Source organism: Danio rerio, chromosome 7, assembly GCF_049306965.1.
Source record: "Danio rerio strain Tuebingen ecotype United States chromosome 7, GRCz12tu, whole genome shotgun sequence".
Taxonomy (NCBI): Eukaryota; Metazoa; Chordata; class Actinopteri; order Cypriniformes; family Danionidae; genus Danio; species Danio rerio.
This window is the reverse complement of record NC_133182.1, coordinates 14141006-14160874: the sequence shown is the minus strand read 5'-3', so window position 1 is coordinate 14160874 and position 19869 is coordinate 14141006. Positions and strand designations below refer to the sequence as shown.

The following is a 19869-nucleotide window of genomic DNA, read 5'->3' as shown; positions in this document are numbered from 1 at the left end:
ACGTTTTGCAAGTACTTATAGGACAAAAATAGATGTTTCATTCACACTATTATGATAATAAATCACAGAGCCTGATTTGTGTGATGTTTTACTGAAACACAAGAAAAAGTGCAAAGTCTGTAGCCTACATTTCAAATCATTTGTATGCCAAATAAATATGCGTTGCTAACATTTCTGTAAAAAAAAAAAAAAAAAAAATAATATATATATATATATATATATATATATATATATATATATATATATATATATATATATATATATATATATATATATATAAATAAAAATTTAGTGTTAACCTGTCTTCTCAATTACAATCTATACTGATATGGATTCTTAAATCTCAATATTAAATCCGTATACTAAAATATTTGAAGTCTCTTGTAATCAATAACAGTCTTTCTACTGTCAAAAGATTGCTTACAATAATACCTTATTTAGCTCAGAAAAGCATTTAACGTCCAATTATCTTCATTAGTAAGCTAGAAAAAAATGACCCTAGAGGGCAGTATTTTGTCAAACATACGCAGTTGTACATATTAAATTATATATTTAGTTGTTTAACCTATGATGTCTTCATTGTTTAACGTATTATTTGATTGAGTATCTCTTTTGAAAGCTTTACTTGTTCAACTGTTTGTTCTGTTTCGGATTTACAAATAAATGTAATTAAATTGAAATATTCAAAAATAATAAATAAACTAAAGGCTAATAAATAAATACCTACAATAAAATAAAAAAAATTAATTTAATTAATTAATTAATAGATAAAATGAAAAAAATTTAATTAATTAATTAATTGAATTAAATAAAAAATAATAAGTAAAACAAATAAATAAAACTAAATAAAAAAAATATATATATAAATATATAGAATAAAACATAAAAAATAAATACATAAATGAAGGAGTAAATACATAAATAAATACATGCATATATATTTGTGTGTTCAATGTTTTGGTAAAACTAATGAAAAAAGGCAGATTTTATTGCAAGTATAGACATAATTAAAATGATTAATAATAACTAAAAATAATTGAATCAAAAATTCAGTTTTAAGCCTAAATTTCTGGTTTCGGCCCATGAACCATCACTAATATTATGTTTTATTCATATATAGAGCTATGCAGTAATGCCTTTTTTTTTAAATACTTAAAAAAAACCTGTGGGTTACTGAATCACAGTAGTTTATTGAAGTGACAAATACTTTCAACATCCAAATAAACTTCCCTAAAAAAAATTTAAAAATACATATACGAGATATACACAGACCCAAACTGAACAAACTGATGCATTTACTGTAAACTCATATTACAGTTATGGATTTCTTTTATACTGTTTGTGCAGTAAAAAAAAATAATCAAAGAAAGAGATGTGTATTACTCATTGATGATTAGTTGCCAGATCTAAAAAAAAAAAAAAACAGAGAACAAATCCATTAAACGTAAACCCAAAGTCATTATTGCTGTAAATGAACCAAAATTATTGCAACCTGCCTACTTTATTAACTCCATAAACTAAATAATTTAAGCCCAAAGAATTTTAATAAATGTCTCGCATAGTAAGTGGACATGGCAACACTTTAAAACTGAACTCAGCAAAGCACATAAACAAAACAAGATGCCTCGAAGAAGAAAATAACAATAAGTGGTCCCTAGACGCAACACTTTTTTTGTATAAGGTTTATGTGTTGAGGTTTCATGCTTCAACAAACGCCTAATCCAAGTATGAGCACTAGTAATAACAGTAAAGCTTGCCTTGGCGAGCTGCTCTAATAACAATCACCAGCACAAATTATAAACACAAGGTATAATGCGTTTCAAAGTCAAAGTCCAGAATTGAACATTTAACAACTTCCAGGGTGTCCTTCAAAGCAATTTCCCCCAGAACAGACTAGGACCTAAATGTGGTTTGATCAGAGATGGTCAATGGTCGCTGTTGTGTAGAGCCAGAATGACCTCATAATACACGTGTTATATAAGTGATGAAATAAATGTGTTACATAATCATGTTACAAACAATTCTATAATGTCATTCATCAGATGGTGGAGATGGAGGGATAGTTCATAAAAAAATATTTGGAAACACTTTTGGTTACTATTTTATAGTATTAAACCATTAACGAACACTATACTGAGCTTAATAAACTACTAACTAGCTGTTTATTAATACAAGGTACATGCAAGAATCCTACAGGTAATTTTAATACCTTAAGACTTTAAGACCTTCTCAGAATTTTTTAAGATCGCATTGCCACTTCAAGTTCTAATCAATAACAAACCTTTAACTTAATAAACAGTTGTTAATAAACAGTTGTAGCTAAATAAACGCATGTAAAAATTTTAGGAGTTAAAAAAAAGACGACATTAATACTGTACCTGTAGCTCCCGATGATGTATTGAAGTCTTATGGATAAAAAAAACTATGCCGTATTGACCTTATTCTAAAATGCGGAAGTGCGCCAGTTTTCGCGAATGTTTTGGAACTTTCGATTCAGTCGCCTATGGGAGAAAGTACTAGGAATAATAAACGGCAGAAAACGGTCAAACTACTTGCTCTACAAACAAATGTTTGCATGACTATATAGAACAAGTAGAATAATATACTAAGGAAACATCAGTTTGCAACATCAAACAGCGAAACGAGCATATTTTAATGTCTAAAAACGAATGGAAGTGAATGAGACCAAAAATCTCAAGCCAAAAAGATTCAAATGGCTGCACTCGCTCGTCGCTGAAGAATAAGGTGAAATGATCCACAATAATTACAAAGGTTTTGTATTTTTGTCCACTGCTATTGTTGTTTTTTTTTGTTTTGTTTTTTTTTGTATTTTTAATTGTTAACAAAAAGTACAGGTTGACAAAACTATATAATGAAATATATATTAAATCAAATACATTCACTCCACTTCCCCTGCGGTCTCTTGAAACAGGGTATCCAATGAATAGAAGTTAACATAAAAACAAAAACAGAATACAATATCAACTATCGATTATACAAAGTAAGGCAATCATTCTGGATCCTGATCATTGCTTTGTGCAATTAACAAGGAGATTTTGTAGGGATGTAACGGTATCAGAATTTCATGGTACGATAATACCTCGGTATGAATGGCACGGTACGGTATTTATTGAATCATTTACAGGAAAAACAAAACTAATGAAAAGACTCGAAAAAAGTGCCAAAAGTGTTTATTTACCTTAGCACTGAACATATCAATGACATACAAATTAGCCATCTATCTGGAAGTTTCGAAACAGGAACTTCAATTATTCAATTTTAATAAAAAAAACTATTAAACCATATATAAAAAAAATAAAGTTTCAATCTAGTATTGTTGAAAACTCATCAAATTCAACATTTAATTCAACATTTAATCACTCACTCACTTAGATAGAGATGGGTTTTTTAAGAAAAATTATCAAATAACTATAATCTGGTAAAAGCTGGGATCTCTGGGCATGTCCCCTGCAACAGAAAAACCCCCTCTCATTTGGGACTGAGGTTTCTGGGACAGAGAGATATGATTTAGCCAAGGTTGACAGCAGTGGGTAACGTTGTGCATCGTCTTTCCACCACTTGAGAGGACAAGCCATGAGTGAGATAGAGGTCTCTTTGCAGTACAAGTCAATGTCTGCATCAATCTAACAAGTGTGCTGTGTTCTGCAGTCCCCATGACTGTTTTTAGTCGTATTCCCAACTTTCACCAGTCTGGCAGTGCCTGCATACTGTTTTTTTCTTTGTCTGTCACCTTTTCTCCTTTTTCGTATCTTTTTAGAAAGAAACCGAAATACTTCCACACATCCGATTTAAAACCCGCTTTAGGTTCGATCATTTCCAGCTCTTTTTCTTCCCTGCTATTAGCAACACACTCCATTTCCGCATTACTGGATCTGTAGTGACAACAGACCGCAAAGGATGATGGCCACGCCTGGGCTGATGGGAATTGTAGTTCCTGCTACCTCCCGTTCGCTTCATTCGCCTAAGCAAATTTTCTCAGAAATATAGTTTTATTGAGTCATGCGTCTACGGTAATATTGAAAAAAATAACTATTGCGGTATGACGGTATTTACAATATTCTTACATCCCTAAGATTTTGTCAGCAGCTGAAGTCCAGATCTTTAATGAACACATTTGTACCAACTTCACTCGAGCTGTGGATAATTCCAACATTATAATGTCCTGAAGCTGTACCAAGCCACTTGTACATGTCCAAATTATGCGGAGACAGCCAATGTTGGCCTAGTAGTTTTTTTTAGCAGAAGTTAAGCCAGCCACCCAAACAGCTTTTTATAGCTTGGTGAGGTTCAACGTAGAATCATTGCTCAGTAATAGAATGGAAAGATTCACTGGTACTATTGTTGCTTTTTAATAATATTATTGGCTCAATTAATTCTGCATCTGATTTTTACAAATGGCAACTTAGTTTGGGTTCATTTTAATAGCAAAGAAAGTCAAGGTGCTTCAAGACTGGCCAGCACAGTCATCAGACATGAACCTTATTGAGAATATCTAGGGTAAGATGGAGGAGGAGGCATTAAAGATGAATCCAAAGAATCTTGCCATTCCAGATGACTTTATTAATGAGTTATTTGAGTCATTGCAGAGATGTGGATGCAGTCCTCCAAGCTCGTGGGAGTAATACAGAATATTAACTCTTTTTCCACTGCACCATGCCTTTATATTCGATATTGTACACTATTTCTGTTAAGTGACAAGACTGTCTTAATTAAATAATGAAAAAAATCAAGCCATGATCATGTTTTGTTTTGGTAAAATAAGTGTAATCTAGAGGCCTTTGCCTTTCTTATGGGCCACTTCTGATACCAAATGATCAACTAGAAGTCAAGATATTATTTGTTGTTTCTAAAACGTGGACAGACGACAATATTTTTGTCAGGTATTGAACGGGGTAATTTTCAATTTTGGGTAAATTACTCTATATCTCAACTACCATCTCCTTTAGTCCAATTAAAGAAAGCATTTTAAACATCATGAGGTAAATCACACCATAATTTAGCTGAAACACTGCATCATATTACTGAACTAAGCAGCTGAGATTCATCTGTAGGCTCCTGGCTAACAGTTTTTGGAGTGGATGTGGAGAGCAAAAGCATTATCAATGACATTAATCCAGAGTCCAACTGGCCACAGACAGCTGGCAGCGCGGAGGAGAGTAATGAAAGAAAATCTGCACTCAACAGGATAAAAGCACCTCAGCCAATTAAATGGATTACATACGCTACAGTCCAAATCTGTGGCTCGAAGGGACGTATGCTGGAGCCTGTGATAACCGTCCCACTCCAGCTCGTGAAGCCATCGCTAATGGAGTTCCTCTTTCCAAGTGCTCTGGGTGAGGACGAGCCCTCATACACCGAGACGGAGCTAATCTGAATGTGAAACTAATCTGATGTCTCACTAAGGTGTTTTGCAATGCAAATGTTGGAGTGGACAGGGTGTGCTCTGTGTGCTGATAGAATAGACTGTACGTGACGAAACATAGAAAACGCCAGTTAAATGCGCCGACTCACCTCCGATCCTGGCATTGTAGGCCACTCCGACACCACAGATGTCATTATCGGCCACAGCAGCAACCTCTCCAGCACAACGCGTCCCGTGCCTTCAAAATTAAGAGAAAAGAGACTGAAATACATATCGTTTTTCTGCAAATATCTGTATAATTTTTAAATTACACAATTGTAATTTGGCTGCATTATATTTATGTTATTAAAATAAATCAAGCAAATATTTATACAACAAATTATAATTTTTTTTCTGTACTTTAATATTATAAAGCTATATAAATAGAGATAAATGCTGCATATATACAAAAAAATTATTGCTGTTCAATAAAACTTAATTGTTTAATGTTCATTCCACTTAAATTTTTAATTCCTTAATTCCTTCATGTTTTTCCAACACAAATCGATTGTGTAGAACCCAGAATTTTTAACAGTGTAGATTAAATAAAAAATATATTATAGCATACATAATATATTAATGTGCTTAATAAAACGGATTGCTGTAAAAAAATAAAATAAATAAAAAAATAAAATAAAATAAATATATATATATATATATATTCATTATTCAAAACTTTTTAGAAAGATTCATGTACCTGCCATTAATGGCAAGTTGTCTGTTAGAAAAATTATATAGGTATGATATATGACATGACATTCAGGGGCGGATATATTGATTTGAGGGCTCTAAACCAGAGACCAAAAGTTGGCCGATGGTAACCTTTGCTTTGGCCCTTCATGCCATTTGAGAGTAGAGTGAATGATGGGAATCTTTTCGAGACTGTCAATTCAAATTTAATGTTTTAGTTTTTGTTTGTTTTATTGTTAAAAGCTAACTGAAAGTAAATGTTTCAATTAAATGGTGTCAATGAATCTGATTTTGATACTGTTACCCGACTTGACTTTGGTGGGCAAATCAAGTTGAAGGCAGATTCCGCTTGACTAGTGTATTCAGCATCGAAATCCACTGGGCTATAAATGTGATTGTTTATGTTTTTATTGCAATAAGTTATCATTTAATAAAAGTTACATTGCATTAGTTAATGCATTGGTTACAGTATATATATATATATATATATATATATATATATATATATATATATATATATATATATATATATATATATATATATATATATATATATATTTTTTTTTTTTTTTAATATAATGTATATATATTTGCTTTTTGGCTCATCATACGAAAAAGTTTGGGCACCCCAGCTCTTAATTTTAACCAAGGAGCTCAACAGTCCTAAAATGCACTCTGTGTACTTTTATTTCTTTATCTATTTATGTAGTTTCCCTAAAATTAATTAACAACTAAAAATAACAATCTTTTATTAATTTATTTTTTTTAACAATCTTGAACTGATTTGATTGTTGGACTGGGGTGAGGGACAAATTTGCGTAAATGTAATAACCAACATTTAAATTTTATTTGACAGACCCTCACCATACAAAATATGATAGAAAATGATGCTATATACAATTTATAGGTATAATACTTCTAAGCATTTATTGGGGGCACACAGATTTCCTGGCACCTCAAGCTGCCGCTTACATCGCTTATTATTTAAATCTGCCCATGATTATATTATATTATATTATATTATATTATATTATATTATATTATATTATATTATATTATATTATATTATATTATATTATAAAAACAGTAAAATAATTAATACAACACTATATACAAAATACAATACAATAATATAATATAAAACATAACAATAATAATATAATACACAATACAATACAATATATAAAAAGAGTAGGGCTGCACAATATATCATTTTAGCATTAATATCGCAATGAGTAATTCTGCAATAGTCACATCACATGACGTGAAACTAATTTGTGTAATTTCAGTTTAAAGTGAAATTGTGTGTTTTTAAGGCTTATGACTGTGTAAACATCAAGCGGGAAATTTAAAAGATTAATTCTTTCCAAATAAAACCATTCAATTTATGTTGAGAAGTATTGTAATATAAATCGCAGGAATTCAAAATATGACTATGTAAGTTTTTCCAATATCGAGCAGCTATTAAAGAAAAAAAAAAAGGTACATCGAAATTACTGAGATACAAATTAGTGAAAGTGATGCATCCTATGATCAAGCAGATATGGAGAAATATGACTCTTTCTAAACCTTAATCAGACACTTTCAGCCCTGCTAAAGATTTTGGCACCAAAAAAACAAACAAACATCCCTCTGGCGTCCTGCAGGGCTCATTCAGAGCTCTTCTGCATGTGTGAAGAGTTGTGCTGTATCTGTTCAACACGACAGCAGGTGACACTCTGATAACCGCAGCCTCATAACATTACAGCCTGTGACAATGTGCAAATGATACTCGCTGCATGCATTTCATCTCAGTTAATGAGGACTAAAAGGCAGGGAAGCAGCTACAGAACCTCCGTGTTTAGAACAGAGATGTGTCACCAATGCCATCTGTGTGTTAGTTTTTTTTTTAAGGGCTTAAATACATTAAAAGCCATGCATATTTCCACAACTACAGTACATAAATAGGTTTTAAAGTCATGGTCACTCTTGGTAAATATGAACAACAAAGGGTGAAAATAAATCTGCTTTATCCTTTTCCATTATGCTTTATTATCATTTCATTTTAATTTCATTGAAATTAAATAATTAATAAAGAGGAAAGTCATGTTACGAGATAAATGTTTTTCTTTGACACATGGTGATCAAGATTTTGCTCAATGTATCTCTGAAGCATATTTCCATTAATATATCTAGATCTTTTAATACTGCAGGTTACTTACAAATCACAAAAGAGTGTGATCATGGGTCTCTGTTTTACATGGGTACTGTAAAATTATGAAGCACATCAGACAACTAATCTGTCATTTATCCATCACACAATGAGTAATAACAAACAATATAGTCCTGATTTTAAGTAAAAGAGTGCTGGTTTCACAAAAAAAACTAAAGTAGAAAGAAAAATAGAAAGAAAATAATCAAGCATTGAAAATCCGCATTTCCACCATTAGGCCAGTAATTAAAAAGTTCCAATCAAAATGTTGATGTTGTGAATTTGCCTGAAAGACGATGCGTGTCTGTGAGAAAGATTGTTTGAAACACTCTCCAAGAAAAAAAACTTCAGAAATAAAAACAATCTTAGGGTTTGAAAGCTTCAAAAAAAGAGAGAAAAAAAAAACAGCTCTGTTAGGTTTGATGTTTGGCACAGTTTCAGATAAAAATTCTCAGCACACTTTCATATTCAAGTTTCAGACAGAACTGGACAATTCTACAGCTGAATGAAATAAAAAGTGTTTCGAGAGTAAAGACACAACATGGGATTGTTTCACACAGGGATAAAATGGATAATATTTAACTGTTTCCACAATTAAATATACTGCATGAGATATAGGACCCAGCACAATGACGTGTTTGATGTGATTTGTTGTTATTTTCAGACCAGAGCAAACTCTAATGTTCACGTTTTGCACCATGTTGTTTAAATGGCAAACTCATTTGCGCCGCTTTGTGGACTCAATGGTGTTCCATCGTTGGCGTGTTGCTATTTTGAAGATCTAAAATAGACTGCGCAATAGACCCGCTGAAAGCAGGTCTAAAGTCCAGCGCAGAGCATGTTAGTTGCACACCTTAAACAGAAAGTAGAAAGACACATTGCTTAATACACACAGGATGTACAGCAATACACAAACATCCACATGAAAAATAAGTAATCATTTTTTATTTATAATAAGAAATTATTATTTTCTACATAAATAAAAAAACCTCCACGCCTTTATCTAAGGGGCGCTTTTTTCAGTTTATTCATGACAATTTGCATTTGAATAATGTTGATAGCAGTATTATTTATTATATGCTTAGTTATATTTGTTTAAAAAAAAAACAAGTTTAGATTTGTCCACCTGTTGGGTTTTAGGACGCGTGTTTGGATATAATACTTTGTTAATATTGTTCATTTATTCATTGGCTGGAAATTAGAACTGAATTCAAGAATAGTTTTGAAACAAATCGTTGCTCTTAAACTAAATTGAATATGCAGGCTGAAGGATGTCTTCAGTGGTGTGCTTACAACACAGTATCCTTATCCACGAAAGGAAAAGGAGGGAATGTGAGATGTGACTCTGATTGGTTTATTACACATCAAGCTCAAAACACACTCATAACTCATTAAGTGAATAAGCACAGCACTTTTAGACTATGCGAGTCCTTAAAACAGCAAAAGTGGATTCGAACACACCTTTAACGCTTTTGCGCCATGCGTTTTAGACTTTGCACCTAGATCATTAAAATAGAGCCCATAATGTTGCAGGCCTATTATTTTATTTTATTTTTTAAATGTGGCAAGGAATTTTTGCTATAATGTAAATGACAATAGCTATGTTTCAATCCACTGATTTTTTATACTCACTTTGAAATATTGGGGGGAAAAAGCTTAAAAGGAATACCAGGATACCAAAAATATGGCAAACATTTTTTTGCTAAGTTTACTGACTAAAACAAACTTTTTATCCAATAAAAAGTGCATAAAACTACTATAGAAACTCACAGAATAAATTTCAGTAAAAAAAGTAATGAGATTTTGTTTTAACATCATCATGTGATAACAGAGCAGATTGCAAAATATCTGAAATTTTGTTTTGGTCAGTCTAAAATGTTTTAGCCAAAGTCCACTCACTAATTTACTCACTAATTAGCATCTCTGGATGGAAAAATATAAGATCATAATGCAAAACAAACAAAATCTTCCCAAAAATGGGTAATTGAGCACAAAACGTAAGGTTCTCCTATAGGCCAACCCAGAGCCCTGAATTGAACCTTATTGAAAATGGCTGGGTGAACATGAACCAACATAAAACCATAGAACCTGAAGTATCTGGAGAGATTCTGTATGGAAAAAGGCTCTGTAACGTCTTTGCTGGATTTCTTCAACCTCACTAGGCGTAAGAGAACATTAGAGCTATTATCTGGGCAAACTAATGTTGCAAAAATGACTGAATGAGAGCCAATAATTTAAGCAAAAAAAAAAAAACAACAAAAAACATTCATTTCATAATTAATTCACAGCTTTTGCTCAAATTCACTAAAAAGGTGCCTATAAGTGTGACCAAATGTATTTAGCATATGCACACTTATTGCACCACACACAAGCATAAGAGAGCCCAATATAGACTAAAGCATAAATCCAGACTCTGTGTCTTAATAATCTTATGGGTCAGCAGACGAACAAAAGTCAAGAGGGCAATGGTGGCTAAAGACGGAGTAAAACAGCACAAAGGAAGGATCAGTAAAATCCCAGGAGATTCCCTGCAGTCATCAGTCCATACAGAGAGAGCATGAGATCAGCCAGGCCAATGACTCCGACTTACTCAAGCCTACAATAAGGAGGATCATGGGACCAAGATTATATCCATAAAAAAGGAGGAGGTATTATGGGAACTGAGTTTATGGATTGTGGAAACAACAGTGGGTTATTTGTGTGAATGCATGCAGGATTACCAAACAAAAATTTGCAATTGACAAAGTCTGAGAGATGCATGACACAGAATCATGTGGTGATGATTGTGAACTTCTAATAAACACTTTTATTGTTATTTGTTTGTTTTCTTGAAGTATACAAGCACCATCTACTGTATATAACATTTTGGTAACACTTTATTTTAATTTAATGCTGTTAACAAGCCATTAATTAAGGCTATTAGTTTAATAAGCTCCTAATACAATAAATAGTAAGATGAAAGTTGGTTTTAGGTTTTAGATAGGATTAGAATACATCACAGTTAATAGTGCAATGACAGGCAGCTAATAAGTCAGTAGTTAATAGCATGAATTGTGACAAACTAAAGTGTTACTAATTTACAATGTAAGATTTGTATTATTATAACACATCACATTTTTTTTTTCAAAACTTTGCTTCTCATTATAGTTATTTTAACTTTATTTATTTATTTTTTAATTTATTTATTTATTTGTATTATTTAAATGAATGAATGAATGAATGAATTTATTTATTAGTTATTTGTTTATGTATTTAATTTTATTTTATTGCATCATTTATTTTGTTTACATCATTGCTCATATTTTTCTTTATAATACAAATATATTGTATTTCCACAAAATTACATTTCCTTAAAATTCAACTAATTAAATAAACATTCGTAAATTATTTATAATATTTAATAATTCTAATAAAAAAATATATAATAAATTATAATATGTATTATATAAACCCGATCATTAATAATACAATAATACATTATAATATAATATAATATAATATAATATAATATAATATATATATAAAGTAATATAATATAATATAAAATAATATATAATATAATATAAAATAATATAATATAATGTAATAACAAAAAAATATATAAAATAATATAATATAATCTAAAATAATATGTAATATAATATATTATAAAGTAATATAATATAATATAAAATAATATATAATATAATATAAAATAATATAATATAATGTAATAACAAAAAAATATATAAAATAATATAATATAATCTAAAATAATATGTAATATAATATATTATAAAGTAATATAATATAATATAAAATAAAATATATAAAATAATATATAAAATAATATAATATAAAATAAAATATATAATATAATATAATATAATATAATATGAAATAATACAATATTTTTGAAAGAAAAAATGTATTATAATATATGTAAGTTTATATTCTAAACTTTAGATTTACAACATTAGAGTAAGTAATTGCTATTTGACCTGACATATTTAGTGCCTGCCATTCTGTTGCTCTCAAAACATCACAATATGATGAAGACAAATGTGGTGAACGTTCACCGTTCATCAAGACAGCACATGGGTGAGTGGCACATTTTAATGAAAAACTAGACCAGATGCTTCACAACATATTTCTTCAACACAGATGACCTCAATGACAGAGTCTGTGCAGACAGAAACATGCCAGCATCTGCATTTCTAACACAATCACACAGCAATACATACCTATCATATGAATTTTATATTATCATATGAATTTTCAGGGTTTCTGCAGGTTTCATAAAGTCAAATTTAAGACTTGAAGAAATGTCAGACTTATAGAGACATATACTCAACATATACCCCATATATCCTCTCCCCTGTGTCAGTGATTGTTTTTGTCTTCATTTTTTCCCTCTACTAACCCATTTCAAACTAAAATCTGAATAAATAGTTTCATATCGACGCGTCTCCCTTGTAACCCGAACAAGATATAGATTTCAGAAGCTTAAATCATCAGCGCGGAGCTTCTCAATTCGCAACCCACCGCTGCTCTCGAGTAACTGTGAATTGCTCTCTGGCTTGTATGTGATAATTGTACGTGCCTGAATCCACCTTCATGGTGCTCTTATCATGGCTGAATGCTTTAATGAAGGTTTATTTTGGGGAGACACCTACCGTCCCCCATGGAGACTGACTTTGTAGCTCGACACATGAGGGTTCTGATGCTGAGAGTCAGATATGCTCTGATAGACGGAAAGCAAGCCTGAGCAAACTGATAGAAGAGTTTCATCCTCATTTTCATGTTCAACCTTTGCATTAGTGTTTGTTCAGTTCGTCAGTGCGTTCTTGAAATGTCAAACATGCTTTTTGAGCATTTTAGGGTAGTTTTAATCAATGAGAACAGAATAATGCTGCATTAATGGTTTAAAACTCTGTTGTATTTAGAACCACACTGTAAAAAATAACCAATAATTAACAGGTTCCAATATTTTGTGGTTGTTTCCAGTTTGTTTACAGAGGTGAAACGCATTATGAAAGCTTTATCGCTGATCTGTTGAATTTTTGATGTTGAAATTTTATGCGCATTTTAATAGTTTGAGATGAGACATTGTTTTAAAAAATAAATAAAAAAGAATTAAGTCTGTAAAATAACAGAAAGAAGTACTGGAGTTTATTATTACCAGGTTTTTGTTTAAAAGTCTTTTAACAACCCCCAGTAACAGAGGGTTTTTCCAATGGCTACTTTAATGAGTGTTCTACAAAGGGTTGAAAGTCTCACCAACATTGCATTTTTTTGATGAAATTTTTTTTAAATAAATTGAAAAAAAACAGTATTAATAAAAGGAAAAAAATAAATAATAAATACAAATAAATAATATTACTAAAAAAAATTAATAAAAATATTAAAAGAATTATATATTATAATATATTTTTAATAATATATATATATTATACTGTTAAACCACACATAAGCCTTCAGAAATCATTTTAATATGCTAATTTGCATTAATTGTTATTTATTTTGATTATCAAAGCTTATAATACTGCAACACCAATTAAATAATTTCAAACCACAAAATTTTTAATTATAAAGAAAGTTTGAAATTTCTAAGTTAGATCCACTATTGGATGTTGTTGCCACATGGCAACATATCTTAAAGTACCTTAAAAAGTACCTTTTTACAGCACTTCAAGTTAAGCCATTTAAAAAAAAGAAAAAGTCAAATATTTAGATATAAAATAGATAGATTAGATATAGTATTAAACATTTTTAGATTTATTATAATGCGTGCAATGTAGAGGGTTTAATAAATGTTAAAAAATTGTATAATTTGAAATAAAAAAAACAGTTTGTAATTCTATTCTGTGACTTTGGAGTCATTAGTTTTTACTAAATAAAATAGTTTAAAAAATCCTACCAATCCCATACTTTTAAAAGTTGGTTCATAACATGAATAAGTAAATAAATAATTAAAAAATAAATGGTTTTGATGGCAATCCAGATATTATTATACTTTTTCAAATTCGCCCCAATCTAAATGCAAAATTGACAGATTGCACTGCATTTTACTACACCTTACCTCACTTGTCGCCTTACATAGCGCCTCACAGAAGATCGCTGGTTTGAGTCCTAGCTATGCCAGCTGGCATTTCTGTGTGTAATTTGCATGTTCTTCCCGTGTTTTCTCCGGGTGCTCCGGTTTCCCCCACAGTCCAAAAGCATGCACTTGAATAAGCTAAATTGGCCGTAGTGTATGAGAGTGTGTGTGAATGTGGGAGTGTATGGGTGTTTTCTAGTACTGCGTTGCAGCTGGAAGGGCATCTGCTGTGTAAAACATAGGCTGGAATAGTTGGTGGTTCATTCCACTGAGGCAATCCCTGATAAATTAGAGCCTAAGCTAAAGGAAAATGAATGAATGAATGAATGAATGAATGAATGAATGAATGAATGAATGAATGAATGAATGAATGCTAGTTTAAATCCCAATCACCAATTATGAGTAGAAGTAATAGTGTTACTCATTTAAGACAGAAACATCAAGAAAAGGTGTTTTCCTCTGAATACTACGAGTATTGCATTAAAAACAGCCAACAAGTCGATCAGCACTAAGAGCAGATGAAAAACAGTATATTTCTGCTTCACTTAACAGACGGAAATCAGTCAATGTAGGACACACACGACCATCTGCTTCCTCCAGCAGCACAGGCCTTTTTACTGAGACAGGGTTTGGACTTTTATATAACCCTGACAGGACTCACACCTGCAAACACTCTGCCTTTGACACACTGCTCCCTTCTTTTAAGAGCTGGATTATTCTGGGCTGCATGACTGTTTTGGCATCTCAACAGGAAGTTTTCCTAAAAGTTTGTAGATGGGGCCAGGCAAACTATTCTTATATATGAAGAGAGACAAGGGATGCAACTGGAAGTACATTTGAAACAGCCTTTGTATGCAAGGATCTGTTTGTAGTTTCAAATGTGCAAAAAAGAAACCAGATGTTAGGAGTAAACCATGTTTTGACATTAAAGCCCGTGTTTATGCAAAAAAAAAAAATGTATATATAAAAAAAACACACACACACACACACACACACACACACACACACACACACACACACACACACACACACACACACACATATATATATATATATATATATATATATATATATTTTTTTTTTTTTTAAAGAATTATATATATATATATATATATATATATATATATAAGTGCTGTCAATCGATTAAAAAAAATTAACTAATTAATCGCACTTCTAAAAAAAATTAATCGCATTTAAAAGACTGAAACTTGTAATTTTGTCTATTCAGGTGTAAAATTAATGTAAACGCAAGACAAATACTATTTAAATTCAAAATATAATTCATTATTAGAATTTTTGTTTACTTGTAACACAGATTTCTTCATGTAAACAACATACCCACAATAAACCATCAAGATCCTGGCTAGACAGCCATATTTATAACAGAAATAAAAACACAGGCATGTTAATGACATTTGAATTTCAAAACAATCAATGCCAATAAAGAAAACATTGATTTCCATATTGGATTCTAAGTGGACTACAAAAAAATGCCAAAATACAGGAATTGCAGATATGGAAAATTATAATAATAATAATAAAGTATTAAAAATCTGTGCATACCCTTGGATAGGTTTACCAACTCCCATTCTATAAAAGCACAAAAGCCATATATAGGAAATAACGACAGTTGACAAATTAAAAAAACTACTTTTTTTTATTTATTATTAAAATAAAATTATAATTCACACGGGAAATGTGGGTGCCTGTGTGTTTTGAGGGAGCCTAGAAAATAATGAACATAACAAAAACTGCCTGCTGATGCACACAGTTAATGTTGAATAATAAAATAAAGATAAAATATAAAAGCAATGTGTCAGAGACCCTAAAAAAATGTTTAACTCAACAATGAAACATCAAACGTAGCTAACAGCTTTTACACTGTCAATCAAATGAACATAAACAATTAAAAAATGCAACAAATATTTGTTTGGGCAGAACTACAAAAATAAATGTAAAAAAAGTTGCTTAAGTTGCACACTAGTTTGATCATGTATAAATATCATTATATTAACCATATTGTATAAATATTATTGTCATTATAAGCCTACATCATGCTGACGATCAAAAACACTATGTCATGATATCTCCTGCGCTTGTCTTCTGACCGAGTGCATCTTACATGACTGACACCCCTCAGAGCTTTAGAAGCGGACATTCTTTATCATTTGTAAAATAAAGACTTGCAGGTTAAGGAAACAGCATTATAGGAGGTTGCCGCGGCCTTGATACAGATTAAAAGTTTTAAAAAGTATATGTATAAGGACAGTTAGGTAACTAGATAAAATGGACAGGAATATATTGATCTGTGCCCCGCTGCAGAGTGCAGACGCAAAAGCCTACACTCCTGCGGCGCGAACCCGCACGTGAGAAACAGGCATGACTCTCGGCTATTTTGACGAATACACACCTACATTACACTGAGGCCAACATGGAAGATTGTGATTGGGTCAGCCCAATGTCAATAAAGAAAAGAACCAATGGGCTGCAGATTATGTCACACAGGCGCTCTGTCTGGAAAAGAAACATCTTACTTTCAGAGCGTGACAGCTCACACAGCACCGTCAATCATTGAGGCAGAAAGACATGACAGTCTGCTGAGTGTTTTATGGGCCGATCAGATCATAAGAAGATGATCAGCCCGGCCCAAAAAGTACATCGAAACAACGGTAAACTGCCCGGCGTCTGCCCTGGCCACAAGAGGAAAAACAAAACAAAAAAAACTGTAATTGCGTTAATTTTTTTAACGCGTTAATTATTTCAAATTAATCGCATGCGTTAACGCGTTAATTTTGACAGCACTAATATATATATATAAAGGCATAGTTAATCTAAAAACTGTTAATTTATTCCCCATTTAAGTGACTTTAGACATGCATATACTCAACTGTGGATTAAAGCAACTAAAATGTACAAAGAGTAATGATTTTGCTTCATAAAAAGTCACCTACATCTTAACAGCCTGGGGTGTGTAAATTAACTGTAAATTTTCATTTTTGGATGAACTATCCCTTTAATCGTCCAAACATTCCGTACATGACATTAATATTTTCATAAAGCAACCTACGAGAATTGTTATTTTGTCCATTAAATTGTCTTACTGTGAAATTTCAGGTATTACCTTTCATGCAGTGTGTAAGAGCAGTTTGTGTATGTAACCGTGCTGTTAAGCTCAAAAGTGCATGATAAATAGAAGTTAACATCTCCCGAAAAAAGAAAGCAATTCTGAACTGGAGGGCCGGTGTCCTGCTGAGTTTAGCTCCAACACACCTGCCTGGAAGTTTCTATACCTAGAAGGAGCTTGATTAGCTGGTTCAGGTGTGTTTAATTGGGGTTGGAACTAAAATATGTAGGACACCAGGATAAATAAATAAAAGAGCAGGAAACAAACAAATTTCTTACAAAAATATGCTCAGCAACTAAACAAAAGCAAATTTGTAGCTACAACCCGCACCATTGATCAACATTTAAGCTCCTTTATACACCATGTAAATCAGAGATTCACAGTAGCGAATGTAACACAATATAGCAGGATTTCACATTAAAATGCTCATGAATGTTTCTTGCTGAAATATCGGCATGTTCTGCCTGAATTAGCAGACCGCTGTTTTACACCCAGTGTTAATACATTCAATACAGATGTATTCATAAGCATCTTCAAATTGGATTAGGCAGTATTCCAGCTGCTTTATGGAAATCCCAGGCGAATCAATCCAGGGAAGCGCATCAGTATGAGAAAGTCCTGAGAGCATCAAGCAGAATCTTCAGCTGAAGGCTCACTTGCCTCTTCCAGTTATGATTTTATGGAAGAGCAGAGCTGTTCTGCTTGACTTCACAGCACATATTTCTGTCTTCTCTCTCATATTGCGCCTGATGAATTAACAATGACGGGACAGGGAAATATACGGGGCCCGTTTCGAGCGGCTGCTAAGCAAAACTCACTTGACTGGCTAGCACAAACATATTAACTGTGGGAACTGTGTGTACGGGGGGAATACTTCATCCTGCCTTGGTCTGAACAAAAGGCATTTCCAGATGTGCAATTTTAACACGCCAAACAACACGATGTGTTATGGTAACCTCTGATGTTTTATCAGCACACGTCTCGAGCTAATCTCGTTCAGATTACAGCCGCTCTCTATAGCCATGCCAATTGCCCGTAAAGCACTGCACCGCTGCGGACGGCGATCTGTAAAAGATATGATTTCTAATGCATGTTCATCTCTGCTATAATTCACCGCTGAAGAGTTTCGAGTGCAGAGGAATGCTGGAGATTCACAATCTGCAGGTGAATCAAAGCCAAGTGGAATTGTTTGTTTGTTTGAAACATATGGGAAGGCTTAATACAGAGTGTGCGCATGCGAGTGATTAATGTATTACAGTGCTTGGCACAGTCTGCTGATAGAGATATCTACAGAACAAGATAGGGAAATTAAATAATTAAACAACATTTAATTACGCTAACGTTTAATTCCACCTGCATGTGTTTATAAAGAAGTGATTAGAAGATGTGCTGGCAGCAGAATGTAATTAGAGTTAAAATAAGTAACAAGCATATACAGTATATGTAGCTATGAAAAATCCACATGAAATGTATCAGTTTCTATAGTATTTGTGATTAGTTATGTGATTGAAGTTAATTCATTCTGTAAACTACTGATGACATTGCTTCCCAATTTAAAAAAAAAAATGTTTTTAGTTAGAGCACAAAAAAACTCTTCCAATGTATCTAAAAAAATATATGAAGATGGCATTATATAAATTTAGACACATTGGAAGAGTTTAAGTAATATTTGGTGAAATATGCCACAATAGGATATGTTTACATGACAAAGATATAGCAAATAAACTGAAATTACAACATTTTCAAAAATAAATAAAATAAAAATATTGCCTTTACACATACACTGGCTGACAAAAGTCCTGTCGCCTCTCCAAATTTTAAGAACAACATATAATAACTTGACTTCTAGTTGGTTATTTGGTATCTAAAATGGCAAAGAAAACATTCTTGCAGGACTCCCGGAGTTCATCAAAATTCGTTGGATTCATCTTCAATGCCTCCTCCGTCTTACCCCAAACATGCTCAATAAGGTTCATGTCTGGTGACTGGCCAGGCCAATTCTGGAGCACTTTGACTGTCTTAGCTTTCAGGAACTTTGATGTGGAGGCTGAAGTTTTGGAAGGAGCGATATCCTGCGGAAGAATTTGCCGTCTCATGTGGATACATCAGATAGTTGATGTTGCAACTCTGCAAATCTCTCGCTAGCCTCCATACTGAATGTAGCCCCAAAGCATGATTTTCCCTTCACCAAACTTGACTGATTCCTGTGAGAACCTTGAGTTCATGCTGGTTACAATAGGTCTTCTGCAGTATTTATGATGATTGTTATGCAGTTCAACAGATAATTCATCAGAAAAATCGACCTTCTGACACTTTTCCAAAGGATCAACTAGAAGTCAAGTCATTATTTGTTGCTCTTACAA

General features: G+C 32.2%; 1 protein-coding gene across 4 annotated transcripts in view; it reads right to left on the bottom strand.

The window, feature by feature from the left end:
• Positions 1-19869, bottom strand: part of furina (furin (paired basic amino acid cleaving enzyme) a) — a 218949-nt gene that overhangs the window by 52606 nt on the left and 146474 nt on the right. For all 4 annotated transcript variants that reach the window (XR_012382483.1, XM_073906893.1, NM_001045106.2 and 1 more), the window contains 1 exon segment: positions 5533-5621. Coding sequence is in view for 3 of the 4 variants with exons in the window: in XM_073906893.1 (XP_073762994.1) it covers positions 5533-5621 (89 nt within the window). In the remaining variant the exon portion in view is untranslated.